Below are 19,226 nucleotides of genomic sequence, written 5' to 3'. Positions count from 1 at the left end.
TGTTGTTTTATCATCTGGTCTTATTTTACCAATTTCACTTCTCTAAATTCTGCAGTGTGAACCTCTGGGGCATATTATTATTCTCTTCTTTGGGTAATTTTTTTCTGCTGGGTAGGTTCTCATCAGTCCATTGGGAACATCCCTTTAGTTAATTATGTTGGCTGTAAATATTCGCCCAATTGCCACTCTGTTTCTTTTCATCTAGCCCATGCTTTATGTTCTGTGTTCCTGCTTCTCTGCCCTGATGAAGTGTGGAGTCCTCCTCCATTCCCTTCCTTTGTGCCTTACTTGTGTCCTGTTTGTACACACGTCCCCCTACCCACCTGTCATAAAACCATTTGGGTTATTTCCTCAGTGTGCTTCTCTAAATTTAGGACTTGGATCTTGAGATTGATTGATTGGTTGGTTTTTGCTCACCAGAGTTGAATTTTAGGGGAGGCAGATAGGTTACCATCATCAAAGGTTGCCAGAATTTCCGGTTTCTTTCCTTGGTCCTCCTCCTTTTGGACATATTACTATGAAGTTGTGCCCCTTTCCTTGTTTGGTTACTGCTAGTAAACTTTTTGCAAGCCTTTGCCATTTTTGTTAATAAGGCACTTGAGAAGGGAGATTCTATGTGATTCAGCTTTACTTTGCCATCTTTACCTAGGATTTAACTTTTTTTTGATCAGTGATTTAAAAAAAAAAAAATCCTGCTGTGTTTCTTAGTCTCCACTTTCATTATGTAACTTTTGGGCGGTAGTCAGATGGAACAAGATGTCAAATGGAATACCTAATTTTATTTTCAACCTAAATATTTAATGGCTTATTCCCTTTCATTGTTTACAGGATCTATACATTGACCGTCCTTTACCTTATTTAATTGGGTCAAAGCTATTCATGGAGCAGGAAGATGTAGGTCTTGGAGAGCTATCTAGTGAAGGTACTCTTTTGCACCAAGTATTTTTGTTGCTTTTAACATTTATATCTTAACTTTTTATTTAAAAATAATTTCAAACTTTACATTAAAGTTGTAAGACTAGTAGAGAGAGCTCCCACATACTGTTTACCTAGGTTTACCATTTGTGAACATTTCACCGCATTTGTTTTATCATTCTCTCTATATATACATAATATATTTTTCTGAACCTGTTTGGGAGACATCATGCAGACGTCATGCCCTCTTACTTCTCCGTATGGTTGGCAGTCTGTATCCATGGGTTTTTGCATCTATGTATTCAACCAACCTGGATTGAAAATATTTGGGAATAAAAAATTCCAGAAAGTCCCAAAAGCAAAACTTAAATTTGCCACGCACAGACAGCTATTTACACAGCATTTATTTACATTGTATTTACAACTATTTATGTATCATTTACATTGTATGAGGTATTATAAGTAATCTGTAGATGATTTAAGGCTGTATACAGGAGAAGGATGTGGGAAGGTGTGTGTGTAGGTTATATGCAGACTACGCCATCTTGGTATCTGTGTGTGTGTGTGTGTGTGTGTGTGTGTGTTGGGGAAAGGGGGTCCTGGAACCAATCCCTCGAGGGACAACTGTATTTCTGTGTGTGTTTTCTAAGAATAAGAACTTTCTCTTATAGCTGCATATTCTGCATATTCAGTTGCACATGTCATCTTGGTTGGACATGTCTATTGGGCTTTGATGTGAGGCTTTTTATATGTCTATCCTGTTTATTAATAGAAAAATTATCAAAGTGGTTGAATCCTGTGAGACTTGGCAAGTATGTACAAATCAAATATACTTGACTTTTCAACCTCTTCTTTCGATGTAACTTTTATATGAAATAAAGTCACCAATTGACTGTTCTCTGACAACAGCAACAAAAAGTATAATTATCAAAGTGAGGAAATTTTAACTGGATGTAGTACTAGCTAATCCTCAGTCATATTCAAATTTTGCCAGTTGTCCCAATAATGTTCTTTACAGTCTCTCTTTTTCTCTGGTTCAGAATCCAGTCCACTCACTGCATTTAGTTGTCAAATCTCTCTAGTCTTCTTTCAGTCTGATACCATTTCTCAGCCTTTTTTTGCTTTTTACAACCTCAACATCTTCCAGGAGTGCAAACCAGTTTTTTTCTTTGTAACTAATATATATTTTTTGTAACTAATAAGTATCTTGTGGGGTGATACTTTGAGGCTATGTAAATGTTCCATTCCTCACTATAGTGAAGATACTTTTAATTTCAGTTAATGGGTATAGATGGTTTTATCAAAATCTTTAGATACTGATGTATGGTGGTTTGTGATCTTGAAAAGGAACTCAGGATCTTTTCTTATGAATATTGGCGATAACCTTCATCTTTCTTCTCACCAGAAGGTTCAGTAGGCAGCGATCGTGGTAGTATTGCGGACAGTGAAGAAGAGAATGAAGAAGAGGTAAGGGCTTTCTGGTGTGTCCAGGTCATGGTGAGCAGGAAACTTAGGGTGTGTTTAGTGGGCTAAATAAATAACATATTTGTGAATTAGCAGTTTGTTTACATAAATCTTTTAATAGTGACAGAAGCCATATTCTGAAGTTTTTCCCCTTGGGGTGGGAGTTCCTTTTTGTCTTGTATACAAAAACCAAGGAAAACTGCTTTAATCTCTTTTACCATTACCCTCCCACCTCCCCACCAAATTCTCTTCTTGCCAATATATTTTGAGGGCGGCAGCTTAGATATTTTGGTGGAATCTCTGCTTGAGATACAGTCTTTGAGTAAGTTCTATCTTTGAGTAATTCCAGGGAAAAAGTCCACATTTAAAACTTTCTTTTACTATAAAGACTTTCTAGACCAGAAGGATGCTGAAAGCATCCACTTACATGTTAGCTTTGCTGCTGCCTCTGGCATCTTCATACCCACAGAGCATGATCTGACTCCCTGCTCTACGGTCTCAGGGTCTGTGGGCCTTGGCCACTGTTGTATCTGGGGTTGTTCCTTTAAATGGAATACTCGTTATTGCAAAGGGCAGAAACCCTTTGAAGGATAGTCCCTGAATGTTGATTTATAAACGGAGACAGCTTTGTATGTGTGCTCCTCTCTTCTCCTCTGTTTCCACAGTCTCCGTTTCCTGTCCTCCTCCCTCCAGCCCTCCCAACAAAAAAACCTAATAGTAGGAAATAAACTTTTCTAAAATAACCTTGCTGTATAACTGATTGTCTTTAGCTAAATCCTTTGCTTTTAGCCATTGAAGCAACTCTTTACCTCATTGCTCATATTAAATACTCATGTTCCCTTCTTGGGCCTGATGAAGTAGTTATCCTACTTAGAGGGAAAGTAGAAAATGTAGTCCAAAATGTAAAATAATGCAAACCAACTTTTGATAATTTAGTTAATTAAATGTGCAACTCTTACTTTAAATCCAAAGGTTAGAGATGATAGGGCAGATCAGTATGAACAAATAGAGAGGTTTAAATGAATCACAAAAATGACATGTTAACTGGAATAGTCCTTGGCGACATTGCCAACTCTCCACCTTATCTGCACCTTGATACGTCAGGTGACCAGTAGTCGGTACAGAGAGACCCAGTGTTGGCTACCCCAGAGACTTAGACCCGAGGTCATTTCTGTGCTTCCAAGTAAAGCCTGTGTTAACAAAAAAGCCTTTTTTTTTTTCCTCCTAAAGGAGTCAGATGAAGATTTTGCCAATCATAGTGACAATGATCAAAACCGGGTAAGATGCATATGTTGAAGTGACTTAAATTTTAATTGAAGCATAGCATTTATACTAAATCTATACTAAAATTACTTTTGAATGACTTACGGGAAAGTAAGGATTTATTCATGTTTACAACTATTCATGTTTCCTTCAAATGTTTCATGTTTTTAGGCTAACTACCCTCTTGTATATTTTTTCTCATTTGCTTTATATTTTATCTTCATTTTTCTTAGACAACAAAGAAATAAGAAACGAAATTGAGAAACGGAGCCTATAAAACAAGGCCTGATTACCCAAACTGAATTTTTCACATGAACACACCTTTCCTGTTTTAAAATTTGAGACAATATAGCAGTAAGGCTAAGGAACACTCCAAAAATGGAAATCTTATTATCCTACTATCTTAGCACTGTTGTCTTAATTTTTGTATATCCTTCTAAGGACATATTCTTTTCATAACATGCATAGTTTATTTTCTGTTATTTTATATTAACATGTCACAAGTGTTTCCTTGACATTTTAAATAGTCTTTGTAATTTGCTTTGTAAACTTCTATATTTTTTTTAACATACATATGTAATACTGTTGTAGTCTTTAAATGTGTATGGGAAATAGTTTATTTTTAAATTTTAATTTTTGACATAATGCTGCATTCAGTGTTTTCATACATAAAAATCCTTTCCTTCTGTGAACTCTTTCCTTAGGAATTAGGTGGTGTAGAGTTACTTGATACTACTGTCTAATGGACATTCAGATTAACAGATCATGTATAATGATTTTCCCAGAATCTCATCAGCCCTGGGATTATGATTTTTGCTACCATAGTATATGTACAGTGGTATATTGAGATGATCCCAATTTGCATTTCACTTTCCTAATTTGGAAATATTTTTTCACAAAAATTTCCAATTATCAAATGAAAGATTTAGCACTTTTTGGTTGTTACTTGTATTTTTTTCAGTTGTATTCACGAATGTGGCTCATCTTTATAATTTTAATAATCCTTCTGTACAGTGTATTTATTTCTATGGAATTTACTATTAAGATCTGTAAATTCAGACAGTTTTTTAAAAATTAATTAATTAATTAATTTTGGTTGCACCAGGTCTTAGTTGCAGCACACAGGATCTTCGTTGCAGCATGTTTAGTTGCGGCATGCGGGCTTCTTAGTTGCAGCATGCATGTGGGATCTAGTTCCCTGATTAGGGATTGAACCTGGGTCCCCTGCATTGGGAGCGTGGAGTGTTACCCACTGGACCACCAGGGAAGTCCCTGGACAGTTTTTCAAATAATACAGTATGGTGATTAAAAGCATTGGTGGAACCATTTGTTTGTATTGTTAAAGATAGATTTGCTGTGTGTGCCACTGCTAACCTCAGAGTTCTAAGGATTAAATTAGTTTAAAAAGTGCTTTTAGCATAGTGCCTGGCGCAGTTTATTGATTTCCATGTTAAAAAAAATTTTTTTTTTTATTTTAATTAATTAATTAATTTATTTATTTTTGGCTGTGTTGGGTCTTCGTTTCTGTGCCAGGGCTTTCTCTAGTTGCGGCGAGCGGGGGCCACTCTTCATCGCGGTGCGCGGACCTCTCACTATCGCGGCCTCTCTTGTTGCGGAGCACAGGCTCCAGACGCGCAGGCTCAGTAATTGTGGCTCACGGGCCCAGTTGCTCTGCGGCATGTGGGATCTTCCCAGACCAGGGCTCGAACCCGTGTCCCCTGTATTGGCAGGCGGATTCTCAACCACTGCACCACCAGGGAAGCCCAAAAAAATTTTTTTTTAATTATACAATTTTTACATACCAGTGGCTGCCTTTCTAAAAAGTTAGAACTTAACACATAAGACTAAGTTTGAGTCATCCAATCCTCATCGCCTCACAGTCTCCAGAAGTAACTGGTGTTATCATCTGGGAGTGCATATTCCAAGTGTTGTTCCTTGCTTTCACAAATATGTCTGTGTTCATAGAAATGGTGTAGTGTATGTGTCAGGGAGTGGTCAGGATATCATTCTGGGTTTATCATTCACTGTTTTGGCACTTGATTGGCCTTGGATGTCTCTCCAATTGTTACAGCTTATTCCTTTTAACTATTAGTATTTTTATTAAGATAAGACTATACTTATTTAGCTTATTTATTTCTCTAGTGGTACACATTTTTATTATTTCAGTCTTTTGCTATTGCACTGAAAATAAATCTTGTGTGTTATTTGTTCTAGCACATTTACTGCTTCATAACTTTTGGTGCATTATTTGTTGTTCCCAATTTGAAGGAGAAGTCTAAAGTGGCAGTATCTCTTTTTCAGCTTGATGACTGTATCTAATAGTTTTAATCTGGTGGTTTATACTCTTAGCACACTGCACAAATGAGTGATGAAGAAGAGGAGGATGATGGTTGTGACATTTTCGCTGACTCTGAGAAGGAGGAGGAAGATATTGAGGACATTGAAGAGAATTCCAGACCTGTAAGAAAGACTATAGTTGCTATCGCTTGGCAAGGTTTTAGAAATGGTACCTAGTACTCATTCCTTTTATTGTCATTTATATTTGTAACCGTCTCATTTTGCATCATATTTGTAATTTCATGTACACTTTTGGAAATAATGGTTGAGCATCCCAAGTTGCCTTACAAGTACCACTTTCTTCTCCAAATGTTAAGATTTTACAAGTTAGATCATTCAAAATATATTCAGTTTCAGAGTTTTAAGATCCTAATACTCCCCCCCACCCAAGCACTTCATGGTAGTTTTCTTATCTAGATCTAGATAAGAAAACTACCATGTATTAAAGTGAAGTATAAAAAAATAAGGAAATAAAGACATCTCCCTTTGAAGGAGCACTGAGTCTTCTTTCTCAGGTGATCTGTATAGGGTGCATGTGTTTACATTTATTTAGTTAAACCTTATTTTCCCATCAGTTCAATTTCTTTGCCATTGTTTACATACTTTTGTTAGGTGTCCAAAAGTAAACTGTACTAGTTTGTTACAAAAAATGTTACAAAAAGGTGATTCTTTTGGTCTTCTCTGCCTGTAGAAAGAAAGTAGACCTACATCATTTGCTGATGAGCTGGCAGCTCGGATCAAAGGGGATGCTGCAAGCCGGATGGAAGAGGAGCAAACAGGTATGTCACTGCCACCGAGATGAGCTAAAGGGGCAGTGGGGAAGTGTAGGACCCTCTGCTGGGCTTCACTGAGTGTAGATTTCCTTGTTTAATTACTAAGGCGCAAGAGGCTTAAATTGTAGTTCTTATCTTTTTTGGCTTATAGACTCTTTGATAACTGAACACTGTGGACCCCCACCCCCAGCCCATCTCCCAAAAAATGCACATATGTGCATCTATATATGCAGTTTCATGGGATTAATGGGTACCACAGAGAACCATGGGCCCCAGATGAAGAATCCTTGGCTTAATATTTACTCCTATATTTTATTTTGACTAGATAAAAATGTACCATACACTATATTCTAGTGATTTAACAGAGTGGAAAGATGTCAGAAGAAGTCTTTCAGCAAGTGCAGTCCTGTTATGCACGTGACCCTGGTATGGTAGCTGAAGCTTTCTGCCTTAAAAAGAGGCACTTTTGAGTGTCTGCTCTGGGTAAGGCACTGAGAGGGGTGCTCAGGTGGAGCTGAGATACAAAGTTGAATGTCTTGCTCTTAGGAGTTGTGAGGATGGCAGATGTGTGTGAAGAATCAGTAGGTAAATACTAAGGGTGGACTGAGTATTGTTCAAACTGTGAAATATTCTTCAAGCCTTATCCCCAGGGGAAACAAAACCTCGGAAGACATTGAAAGAGAAGAAGGAAAGGAAAACTCCCTCAGATGGTAAGCCTTTCCCCTCAATTCTATTGTTTTAGGAGGCTCTTGACTCGGGAATGGGAATATTGCTTATGTGATCTGTAGAAGTGCCTCTTTAAGTGCTGACAAATGAGGTCTGTCTCTGTACACTTTTTGAAAGCATTTGAGAGCATGCTTTTGGGGTGTGGGGAGAAGTGAGTGTGGAGTTAAAATGCTTTAAAGATTTGAATTACTAGATTTTATAGGGATCATTAGCTGTCTTTCTAGACTTCTGTAGACGTTTAGAAACTAGGGAGCTCTAGCATTTGTTTTCAATAAGAAATATTATATCAGACCCTTTAATATTCAGTGGTAATGTCCATTATGTTTCCACCTGGGACTGTGTCAATCTGCAGCTCTCTCTTCAGTCTACCTTTCTGTCCCTCAGATTCTGGTGGAATAGGTCTTGAATGGCAATTGAAGCATAGACTTGCTTCAGAAGAAATTTAGATGAAAGTAATTGCCTGCAGAGTTTACCTTGCCCCAGACATTTACAGACTTGAGAGTGGGAAACCAAAGAGCGTTTTAAGGGATTCAGTGAACTGTTTAATGAGTTTTTGTCTGAAGGTCCTGAGACTGCCAGCATTCAAGTAGTCCTTGTTACATATGGTTAGATAAACTCTATGCCAGTTTTGGAGGTGTTATAAAGGTTAATCCCCAGAACTGGGGTTCTAAACCCATCTTTAATTCTCCCTGCAAAACATTTGTTTCTGTTTGCTAGATGAAGAAGATAACTTATTTGCACCCCCCAAGCTGACAGATGAAGACTTCTCACCATTTGGTTCTAGAGGTGGCCTGTTCAGCGGAGGGAAGGGACTTTTTGATGATGAGGATGAGGAGGTGAGTCAGCGGGAATAGCGAAGCTCTCCATAGCTGTGTCACGTGTCCACAAGGAAGAAATACAGTTAGTTCCTTTAGTAAGGAAAGGATGGCTTCTTAGTTGGAAGTTGCTTCTACTTTCATATTTTAGGAGATTTTGAACTAAGAATCACAAAATGAGGAAATACTGTATCCTGATGCCCTTTGTTAAATAGGGAGAGGATGTGAGAGTGTTAATAGTGGAAAATTTACTTGGTTAAGTGATTGTTTCTTACCTTGTCTTGTCTTTTTCCATGTTTGTATTTAATTCCTGGGCAGACCTAAATTATTTCAGGGTCTGATTTTGTCATAGTCTTCACTTTGGAACTGATTTTCTGACAGGACAGTAAATATGTAGCTTTAAATTTTACAAGACACTTTTCTTTAGAAATCTTTACTGCAGCTCCATTTTCCTCTGCTATTTTGAACTGTGTTGTATACTTTATTATAAGCAGAGTGACCTCTTCATGGATGCCCCTCAGGATCGGGGAGCTCGAGCCTCTGTTAATGAAGGTGAGCGTGGATTGATGCTGCCTGTGCTTCTTCATGCACAGATTTCCAGAACTGGTTACTTCCTGTCAGGAGATGGAACCCCTGAAGTTGTTCCCAAACCTTGTTTCTCTGTTAGGCAGGAAGCTGTTGTGTTCGCCTTGATCTAGTTAAAAGCTGTTCATTTGCACTAATTCATTTCTTGGAAAAAACAAAAAGTACCATCTGTAAACCCACATCACAATTTTGTCTCTTTCTTAGAGAATTCACAGTCAACCAGCAAAAACACTCTAGCAGTGTTGAGGATATTTTAATTTAATCAAGTTTAGTTCAAAGAAACATTTCTGAAATTCTGCACATAAGTTGGAGATGAGTAATTCCTCAGCCCAGTGTGCATTAGAATAATTTGTGGAATTTTTAAAAAGCATCCATAAGCTATTTAAAAACTTAAAAATTTTATTCCACTAGGTCTGTGATAGTTCTTGGGAATTGGGAATGAGTTATTTTAAGCAACTTGGTCTCCCCAGGCCACAAGTTGTCAGATTTTAGACTTATGATGCTGGCTGACCTGATGGTCTTGAGGTTCCTGCACTCCACTTTTTGGCATCTGTGACTTGCCTAGTTTCTTGCTTTCCTGTTTTTGTCTTCATTTCTGTCACTGACAGCTCTGATATTTTGCTGTTCTTTTTTTTTTTTATATAGATTTTATTTATTTATTTATTTATTTATGGCTGCGTTGGGTCTTCGTTGCTGCGCGCGGGCTTTCTCTAGTTGCGGCTAGCGGGGGCTACTCTTCGTTGTGGTGCACAGGCTTCTCATTGCGATGGCTTCTCTTGTTGCGGAGCACAGGCTGTAGGCACGTGGGCTTCAGTAGTGGTGGCTTGCAGGCTCAGTAGTTGTGGCACATGGGCTTAGTTGCTCCACGGCATGTGGGATTTTCCCGGACCAGGGCTCAAACCCGTGTCCCCTGCATTGGGAGGCGGCGTCTTAACCACTGCGCCACCAGGGAAGCCCATTGCTGTTCTTTTTTACTTGGTTATTCTCATCAAACTGGACTGGATGGAGTTGGAACTGTTGAGCCCTGCTTGCTCTGTCCCTGCCTCCCCCATTTGTGCTCTACATCTTCCTTGGCCTCCCCAGCCAACCCCAGTGTTATAGCCTGCCCAGAGTCAGTGCTCTTCCATGGGAGTCACAGCCTAGATTGATTTAATACCAAAAAAAAAAAGTCATGACATTGGTAGAGAAGACGATACTAAGGAATTTTAAAATGGCTCTTTTAGGAAAAATTAGTTAAAAAAAATTTTTTTTTAATTGGGGTATAGTTGTTTTACAGTGTTGTGTTAGTTTCTACTGTACAGTGAAGTGGAGTTCCCTGTGCTATACAGTAGGTCCTCATTAGTTATCTATTTTATGCATATTAGTGTATATACGTCAGTCCCAATCTCCTAATTCATCCCACTCCTGTCTTTCCCCCCCTTGGTGTCCATACATTTGTTCTCTATGTCTGTGTGTCTATTTCTGCCTTGCAAACGGGTTCATCTGTACCATTTTTCTAGATTCCACATATGTGCGTTAATATATGATATTTGTTTTTAGGAAAAATTAGTTTTAAAATTCTCCTATTAGCTGTGTATTGTATTGCACATATTTTAGGAAGGTGCATTTAACAAGGAAAGTTGTTTTCTCTGTTGAAATGTTATCTCTTTGTTTCTCATTTTAGCGTCTTCATCCTCCAAACCTGGAAAGAAAATCCCAGCAGGAGCTGTTTCTGTATTTTTAGGTATCATAACTTAGAGTTTGTTTTTAAAAACTATATAACTGTTGTTTTGTCATTTTTAAGATGGTCATCTTCAAAGGACTGACTGGGGAGGAGAGTATGAAGAACTTCAGTGGGCATCGAAGAATGAGAGCTCACTTAACCTGTGTTAGCTCATATTCCCTTAGAAATCAGTGGCCTTGGACTTTTTTCTGTCTGAGTGATCAGTTTATTCTGCATTGTGGGACATTCTGTATCAGTAAAGGATGGAGGTTGTTGGATCCTGTTAATGTGTTTTGTGGATGAACTGAAACTACAAGTTCTTGGTGGTGGTACTGTTTTTTTTTCCCCCTCCTGTAAAGTCAGGAAGTGCACCCACCCTGGTTCACAGCTGGTTTGTCCTGTCCCTCCACCCACAGGGGACACTGATGTGTTTGGTGCCACCTGTGCTCCGTCACTGAAGGAGGCCCAGAAGCCCGAGCAGCCCACTCCAGGGAAAAGCTCGTACCTCCCGGCGCCTGCTGGCCTCTTCGATGATGACGACAATGATGATGACTTTTTTGCAGCATCCCGTAACAAACCTCCCAAGACAGGTACTGCTCCATCCTCTGTTTCTGGGAATTTAACCAAATAAAGAATGTTGACCTAGGGGAGTTCCCTGGTGATCTAGTGGTTGGGATTCCAGGCTTTCATTGCTGTGGTCCGGGTTCAATCCCTGGTCAGGGAACTGAGATCCTACAAGCCGTGTGGTGCAGACAAAGAAAAGAAAAAAAAATGTTGACCTAAAAAGGCATGAAGTTCATCTAGTTCCTTATCTCTTTGCAGTGCCAGAATCCCTCCTCAAGCATTCCTGTCAGAGTTGTCTCATCTCTACTTAGATAGTTATGGTGCCTTGGAGGTCTGGATTTTATGGACCAATTTTTCCTGCTTTGGAAACTAATTACTAGGATTATCTTTCTTGTTTAGAGAGAAATCTGTTCCCCTCTAATATCTGCCCAAGATGCTAGTTTTGACCTTTTCAGTTAGAGAGAAAGTTTTAATCACACTTTCTTCCAGAGTCCTTAGGAAAATACATGAGCGTGAGCAGAACGTTCGTGCTGGCTGTTCAGTTCCCAGCTTCTCCGCTCTGTGCCAGAAAGCCCAGGTGACCTTGACTTTCCCTGCTGTAACAGGCTTTTTAGCTCCTTGGCCACTTCGACACTCTCCTTTCTTCTCCCCTCAGATTTCAGCCGGCTTGTTCATGAAGTCATTCCTCTGAATCAGTTGTTATTTAATGAGCAGATGTCTCTCCCAGGACCCTTGTCAAAATGCAGATTCCGATTCACTGGGTTTAGGGTGGGGCCTGCGATTCTGCATTTCTGACAGGCTCTCTGGTGGGCAGAGATTGCTTGTCCATGGGTTGCACTTGGAGTAGCTAAGGATTGGGTTTATTGGTTGTCTTTCTAGAAAAGAAGGGTAGACCACTGAGGTGCACACAACTTCCAGCAACTTGAGCAACAAAGGGCTTTTTCTCCGAAGGACTACGTGGACCAGGAAGCATCGAGAAGCAGGGTCTCTGGACTTAGCTCCCTTTCCAGCAGTAGGTGTGAAAGTGAGGACAGCAGCAGAAATGCGAGGGAAGTAATAGCCTGGTTTTAGAAAGAGTGCAAACTGGACACATACTACGCTCACATCTAGGCCGACTGAAATGACAGTGAATAAAGGGAGTAAGTGCCTCTCATGGCTTGGAAGGGCTCTCACTTGGTGGGATTAACTGATTTGAAATCACAAGTAAGTCGGTGCCGCTTTCCTTGACAGCTGCTGTTCTCCTGGGACATTCGTGAGTCAGTGCCCTATTTCAGTGACACACACCTCATTCAGAGCAGCAATGCTTGTGGTAGCGAAAGGTTGGAATCCCCCCCAAATATTCATCAGTAGGGTAAATTATGGTCCTTCCATTCAGTGGAATTTTGTGAAGCTGTGAGAAAGAATGAGTTTTATGTGTGTTGATATGGGAAGAGATACCCTAGGTACATTGAGTGAAAAATGCAAATCATAAGACACATTCTTCAAATTGTGTTATCATTTATAGCTATATTTGTGAATAACTGGAGTTAACATGTTAGTATATCTTTTGTGGAAATTAGAAGCATGTATGTCAAACTTCCTGCTGACCTTGTTTGGGTGGGCAGGTGGGATTATGTGGGAGGTTTCAATTTTTGCTTTTATATGACTCTGTATAGTTTGACTTTTTTTTTTAATTTTAAAAAAAGATTTATTATTTATTTTTATTATTTATTTATTTATTATTTATTTTTGGCTGGGTTGGGTCTTAGTTGCAGCACGTGGGATCTTCGTTGAGGCATGCGGGATCTTTTGTTGCGGCGTGTGGGCTTCTCTCTAGTTGTGGCGTGCAGGTTTTCTCTTCTCTAGTTGTGGCACGCAGGCTCCAGGGCATGTGGGCTCTGTAGTTGTGGCGCATGGGCTCCAGGGCGCGTTGGCTCTGTGATTTGCGGCTCTCTTGTTGAAGTGCGTGAGCTCAATAGTTGTGGCGCTCAGGCTTAGTTGCCCTGCGGCACGTAGGATCTTAGTTCCCTGACCAGGGATTGAACCCGCGTCCCCTGCATTGTAAGGCGGATTCTTTACCACTGGACCACCAGGGAAGTCCCAGTTTAACTTTTTAAAAGCAGGAGCCAACTGTCACTTCTCAGATTCCTAGAGCGGTTGACTCTTAAATGATCTTTCTTTCTGTAGGTCTCTTTTTACCCTTTATGCCAGTCCAAACTACTCTAAGCATAAGGTACTGCTGCTTGGATAAGGGTGTAAGCCAGATGGTTAAACTGTCTGTCCTGCATTTCATTGGAGTAGCTGTTGTGTTCTTTGAAAAATTCCAATCTATCCACTTAATATTTCTTTGTAACTAATCAAGCAATAGCATACTTTTTCTATTTATTCTTTGGGAGAGAAGAATATTTAATCTGTGAATTTCGTGGTGGGATTTTTGACCTCCGTGTAATTTTATGCTGTGGTCTCTTTCTAAAGACAAAGTCAAATCCACTGCCAGTATCTTTGATGATGAGGAAGGAGATCTGTTCAAAGAAAAAGCGGCAGCTTTGCCAGAGGCTACTGTAAGTCAGACAGATGAAAATAAAGCAAGAGCAGAAAAAAAGGTGAGCAGGAGGGAAGACTAAACATGGGAGTGTAGATTTGGGGCATCTTGTTAATTCACTGGAACCCAGAGGGAAGTATTGTTCCTTTCAAGTGTATAGCAAACGTCAAACGTACAGAGAGTTGAAAGAATACAACAAACACCCAAATAACTAGCACCTAGATTCAGCAGTTGTTGCATTTTGCCTTCCTCGGTGGTCTTAACATCCACTGGTGATCTTTTCCTGAACCAATTATCATGTTTGGTGGCGGGGAAAACAAAAGAATGTGGTTCTACTTCTACCATTTCTTCTATGTTAATTAGCTGGCATTCTTCTGAACAGAAGAGCTTTCTCTCCTTCTTTCCTGCCTTTTTAGTATCACTATAGGATCATAGATTCGCTATTCGGCATGTTATGATCAGTTAACATCGTAATTCAAATTGACCTGTATTTGGCCAATAGGCTGCATCTCCATCACTCTTTAAGCTCTTCTGGCTGCTGTCCCTTCCCTTGCTATCCTGCACAGCTTGAAACCCTGACCCTCTCTGCCTCTGACCACCTAGGTGCCAGCATTCAGAACCCAGCAGGCTCCTAGGATGCCCACCTTAGGTTCCAGCTTAGGTACATGTCCCACTTGTGCACTGTATGAGGTAGGCAGTCTGTCCTACCCTGATCCCCCAGATGTGCCCTCTGCTTTATCTTGTTTTTCTCTTTTCTCACAGTTCCCTCTGCCTGGAATGTTCTTGCTTGTACCATCTCCCATGTCCAGGTCCTGTCTGTCCTGAGAAATTTACTTTACAAGGACTGTTTCTTCCTTCATTCCTAACATATACCAATTTTTAAATTCTTTTTCATGGTACCTCTCTTTTTGCATTAATTCTTTATATGCACTTGATATATGTCCAAGGTCCATATGTTTTTATTCCCCTGCTGCATGGCCTGGGACCTTATCCTAGCAGAGATTCAGGACATCTTTTGAATGAATGAGTGAATGAACCCTCATTTTCAGGTGTCTGGCTTGTTAACTCTCAATTTTTTTTTTTTTTCCCAACAAAGGTTACCCTCCCTTCCAGCAAAAATCTCAAGCCCTTGTCAGAAACAAAAACTCACAAAGGTTTATTTTCAGATGAGGATGACTCTGAGGTAAGGAATTCATTCTTTTTCTTAGTTCTGGGAAATAGTTCATGGATATGACATTGGAAAGTATTTCTGATTCAGGGTGTTCTCAGTAGAGGTATAAGGCTTATTAAGTACTTTAGTTCTTTCTTTGAAAATAATGTTTTGAGAACACATGGTCTTGAGAAAGCAACATGTATACAATACTTTTCACTGTTGGGTTTGAATCCAGTGAATCTCCTGGGAGGAAAATTCAGGATACTCATATTTTAGGCTATTAATTGATCCATAATGTAATGAGGTGCTTGTACGAGAACAGAAATCAACACACTGCTTCCTCTTTCAGTAGTCTCACTAAACAGTGGGCATAGACTGTTAACAGTTTGTCGGCTGGCACTGCTTTGCAGACAGCCTCAGTCCTCCAGGGCCCTGCCTAGAAGCACCTTTCCAGTGAAGCAGGGACAACTCTCAGAAGCGTTACTGCTTTTTCTGACTTCCACAGGCCTTGATCCTTTTAGAGCTAACTTTAGGCCAGGCTTTTAAGGGATCAGAGACCTATCTGAGAATGTGTAATGGGCAGTAATCAATCCCCTTCACAGAGAAAGATGGGAGCATGGCAGAAATTTATATGTAATTTCAAGAAATTACGAACTCTGGGTTAAGCTCTTGTGGTTATTTTGCACTTGTAGCCAGGATGAGCATACAACTCTTTGGAGGCAGAGTGATCACTGTTGATGGAAATAAAACCTTGAGGCTTATATTTCATTGGTGGCCAGTGTGCAGAAGATAGGAATTAAGCAAAGTCCAGTTAAGCCAAACTCCTGACACATAAGTAGAGCATGATGGGGCCTCACACTCTGGTCTTGTCCTACACTCCCTGCTTCTTCATCATCATGCGCAGAGGCATTTTGAGATCTTTGGGCTGGCTTTTGCCCCTCTGGGAGTGCTCTTCCCAGAATCGGATAGCCCACTTCCTCACTTTTTCCAGTTCCCTGCGAGGTCTCCTGCAACAGCCCTTTGCACAATAGCAAGCCCGCCAGCACACATCACACTGTGCTCCTTAGCCCCTCTTCTGTTTTATTGTCCCCACAGTATGTATTGCCATGTGACACTTCATGTCTGCTTGTTCACTGTCTATGTCCCAGCTAGAGTAAGCTCCATGAGGGCAGGATGGTGTGTTTCCTGCTTGTGTCCTTAACACCTAGACTAGTGCTTTGGTATTTGGTAAGCTGTCAGGGAGTTGTTGACTAAGTGAAAAAACCAAATGTGAGCAATTTCAGTGACTCTAAAGGTGTTCTGATTATTTATTACTATGAAACAAATCACTCCCAAACTTTGTGGCTTAAAACACCAATAAGTTTTATTACCTCTTGTGGTTGTAGAAGTTGACTGGGCTCAGCCAGGCATTTTTCACTTAGGGTCTCTCATGTGGTTCCAGTCTGAAGGTGGCCAGGCTGAGAGTCATCTCACTCATGTGTCTGGTGCCTGGGTGGGAAAGACTTGAACAGCTGCGGCTCTTGGGAGGTCCCTCTCTGTCTCTGTGTGGTCTCCCAGCATGGCAGCTTCAGGGAAGCTGGACTTCTTAGGGTGTTGCCTCAAGGCTTCAAAGTGAGATTCCCAAGAGAGCTGCACAGAGGCTGTACAGGTGTACCTGGGAGATACTGCGGGTTTGGTTCCAGACACCATAATAAAACGAATATCTCAGTAAAGTGAGTCACATGAATTTTTTGGTTTCCCAGTGCATATAAAAGTTACGTTTGTACTATACTGTAGTCTATATTAAGTGTGCAATAGCATTATGTCTAAAAAAAAATGCACGTACCTTAATTTAAAAATATTTTATTGCTAAAAAATGCTAACCATCATCTGAGCCTTCAGCAAGTCATAATCTTTGCCGGTGGAGGGTTTGAAATATTGCAAGAATTACCAAAATTTGACAGAGAAACAAAGTGAGCAAATGCTGTAGGAAAAATGTTGTTGACAGACTTGCTTGAGACAGGGTTGCCACAAACTTTGAATATGTGGAAAATGCAATATCTGTGAAGCACAGTAAAGCAAAGCACCATAAAATGAGGTATGTCTGTACTGTTTTTTGTAACCTAGCCTCAGAAGTCAGCGTTGTCACTTCTGCCACATTCTGTTGGTTGAGGCAGTACAGAGGCCTGCCCAAGTTCAAGGGCAGGGGACACCAACTCCACTTCCTGATGGTAGGAGTGTAAATGAATTTACAGACAGGTTTAAATCCACTACCACAGGCTTTGTCCCATGTGTATCATCACAGATTGTTTTTATTGGATATTGTCGAGGTTTTTAGGCAAGGAGAAGTAAAACAATGCAGTCTAGGAAGAGCTTTGGACCAAAAGGATTGATTATTTACTCCTCCCTTTATATCTCAAGTGTGGAGCTAAAGCTTACCTTGTGGAATCATTTTGGGGAGGTGTTTAAGGTAATGGAAAGCCTTTTTTTTTCCCTAACACCAAGGAAGATATTAGTCAAGGGTCCAAAACAATGATGTTGAAATTTGTTTTTGTTCTTTGTTTTGGTTTACTACTACTTTTTTTTTTTCTTTTTTTTTTAACACAGCCCTTTCTTTAAGTGAAATGTTGCCAATGCTTAAAATGCAGGAAAGGCATGGGAAGCCTGGGACTCCCCCTGTGTGGCCCCTTCTACCCAAACAGACCCATGGGGACTCCATGGGGCCTAGGCAAAAACCACTGGGCTGAGTGGAGCTCTTCTCAGTTAATGAAGTCATTAGCTCTGTATTTGAGGAGACATTGATTCCATGATAAAAAAAAAATTATCCAGAGAGGTCTTAGAAACTACGTTCTTGTCCTATTTGCCTGTCTCTTGTGTATTGAAGTTTCTCATCCTGAGGGAATAGTTATCCTATTTCGTGTTTCTGATTCATGCAACTCAGTTCGCAGATCTTTCTTTGCATTATAGGCTGACATTTGATAACATTTTGGAAATTTCTTCAGAATCTACCAGATCTTTTTCTAATTTGCAACATTTCCTAGCTGCCGTTCAAGAAGGCCAAACATTTTAAAGTTAAAATTGAATTTGTGTTTATTTAAAAGAAATCATATTATACTCTTATTATAGGAAAGAGGATATAACTAAATAAAGCAGAGTCGTAGATCCAGTAATTTGTTAATCTAGCTTCTATTTCCATTATTAAATCTGTTTAATCTCTCTGATTCTCTGGACAGAAAAAGGAAGTTATTTTTTTAAGCGTGGTAGGAAATTGATTGGAAAAATTTCCCCTGCCCTAATCATCCAGGTGAGAGTATCAAAACCTCTGGGTTCCAGTGAGGCCACGTGGAGTTACATGTGGGTCTCTTCCTTCTCACCTGCACACAGTGAGGATGGACTGACGAGTGTTCCTCGAGGACTGTGGCAGCGAGCTTCCCTCTCCGACAAAGAGACCTGGATGCACAGCAGCTATCATGTCATAAACTTCATTGTTTTATATCTGATACTTTAAAAACTGGTATATTTTATTAACCAGGAACTTTAATCTTGATCCAACAGGATTTGTTTTCTTCTCAAAGTGTGAGTAAGTCGAAAGATGCATCTCTCCTGCCTAGCAAACTCCCCACCTCGGTCCTGCTTTTCGATGATGAAGATGAAGAGGTAAACATTGTTACTGCAACACAAGATAATCAAGTTTTCCATTAGTAGAAAACCGTTGCTGATGTAGCTTTATAACCAGAGGCTCATACAGTAGAACAAGGTGATAGGGGAGCAGTCAAGCTTTCTGAGGCTTATATAACAAAAACATTTCAGTTTTTATTTCAGTGACTCCTTTCTTAAGTTCTCTTAACTGCACAATGGGCAGGGCCTTAGATTTCTTGACCCAGCTCTATGCAAGGCTTTGTAGGTTTCACTTTTTAAATCTTCCTTCAAGAAATACTTTTTAGGGGGTGGAACCCAATGATCTACAAGAACGTCTTGGGTAAAGTGGGAGTGGAGGGGAGAAGGCAACCATGTCCTCACCTTGCTTCTCTTTCCCACGCTGGATGAGAGCAAAGTGGGAGAAAGAAATGAGAGGGAAGACAAACCAAACCTTTGCTCTTATGCAGTATTGTGCGGTGGCTGAGCTCATGCGCTTTGGCATCAGAGCCCTGTGTTCATATCCTAGCTCCACCACATGCAAATCAGGGACCTTGGGCAAGTAACTTAACCTTTCTGAATCTCATCTGGCTTAATAGTATATAGGGTCGTTGTGACAGCTAAAACAGCTAATGCACAGCCATTGGCACAGTGCCTGGCACATAGTAAGTGTGTAGTAAATGTTAGCTCTGTCATTCATATCCCCAGTGAGTGCCAGTTCATTAGTCTCACGGCCTTTCCTACCTTCCCACACTTTCCTTAAAGACTCCCTTTATCCAGTCTTTACACTTCA

At 40.2% G+C, this 19,226-nt stretch overlaps 1 protein-coding gene across 7 annotated transcripts in view; it reads left to right on the top strand.

Moving 5' to 3' along the window:
• The window catches only part of LOC133082245 (WASH complex subunit 2-like), a 56,456-nt gene that overhangs the window by 11,125 nt on the left and 26,105 nt on the right, over positions 1-19,226 (top strand). For 3 of the 7 annotated variants that reach the window (XM_061179141.1, XM_061179016.1, XM_061178800.1), the window contains exons 6-18: positions 829-922; positions 2,321-2,382; positions 3,610-3,657; positions 5,992-6,102; positions 6,671-6,758; positions 7,391-7,462; positions 8,196-8,314; positions 8,785-8,845; positions 10,542-10,601; positions 10,997-11,170; positions 13,599-13,726; positions 14,762-14,848; positions 18,353-18,454. In XM_061179141.1, coding sequence (XP_061035124.1) covers positions 829-922; positions 2,321-2,382; positions 3,610-3,657; positions 5,992-6,102; positions 6,671-6,758; positions 7,391-7,462; positions 8,196-8,314; positions 8,785-8,845; positions 10,542-10,601; positions 10,997-11,170; positions 13,599-13,726; positions 14,762-14,848; positions 18,353-18,454 — 1,206 coding nt within the window. The remainder of the gene's footprint in view (positions 1-828; positions 923-2,320; positions 2,383-3,609; positions 3,658-5,991; positions 6,103-6,670; positions 6,759-7,390; positions 7,463-8,195; positions 8,315-8,784; positions 8,846-10,541; positions 10,602-10,996; positions 11,171-13,598; positions 13,727-14,761; positions 14,849-18,352; positions 18,455-19,226) is intronic. The other 4 variants (XM_061179079.1, XM_061178867.1, XM_061178942.1 and 1 more) reach the window with 3 other exon arrangements.

The sequence above is a fragment of the Eubalaena glacialis genome, chromosome 1, assembly GCF_028564815.1.
Source record: "Eubalaena glacialis isolate mEubGla1 chromosome 1, mEubGla1.1.hap2.+ XY, whole genome shotgun sequence".
Lineage (NCBI taxonomy): Eukaryota > Metazoa > Chordata > Mammalia > Artiodactyla > Balaenidae > Eubalaena > Eubalaena glacialis.
The sequence above is the reverse complement of the archived record's forward strand: the minus strand, read 5'-3'. Positions and strand labels throughout refer to the sequence as shown.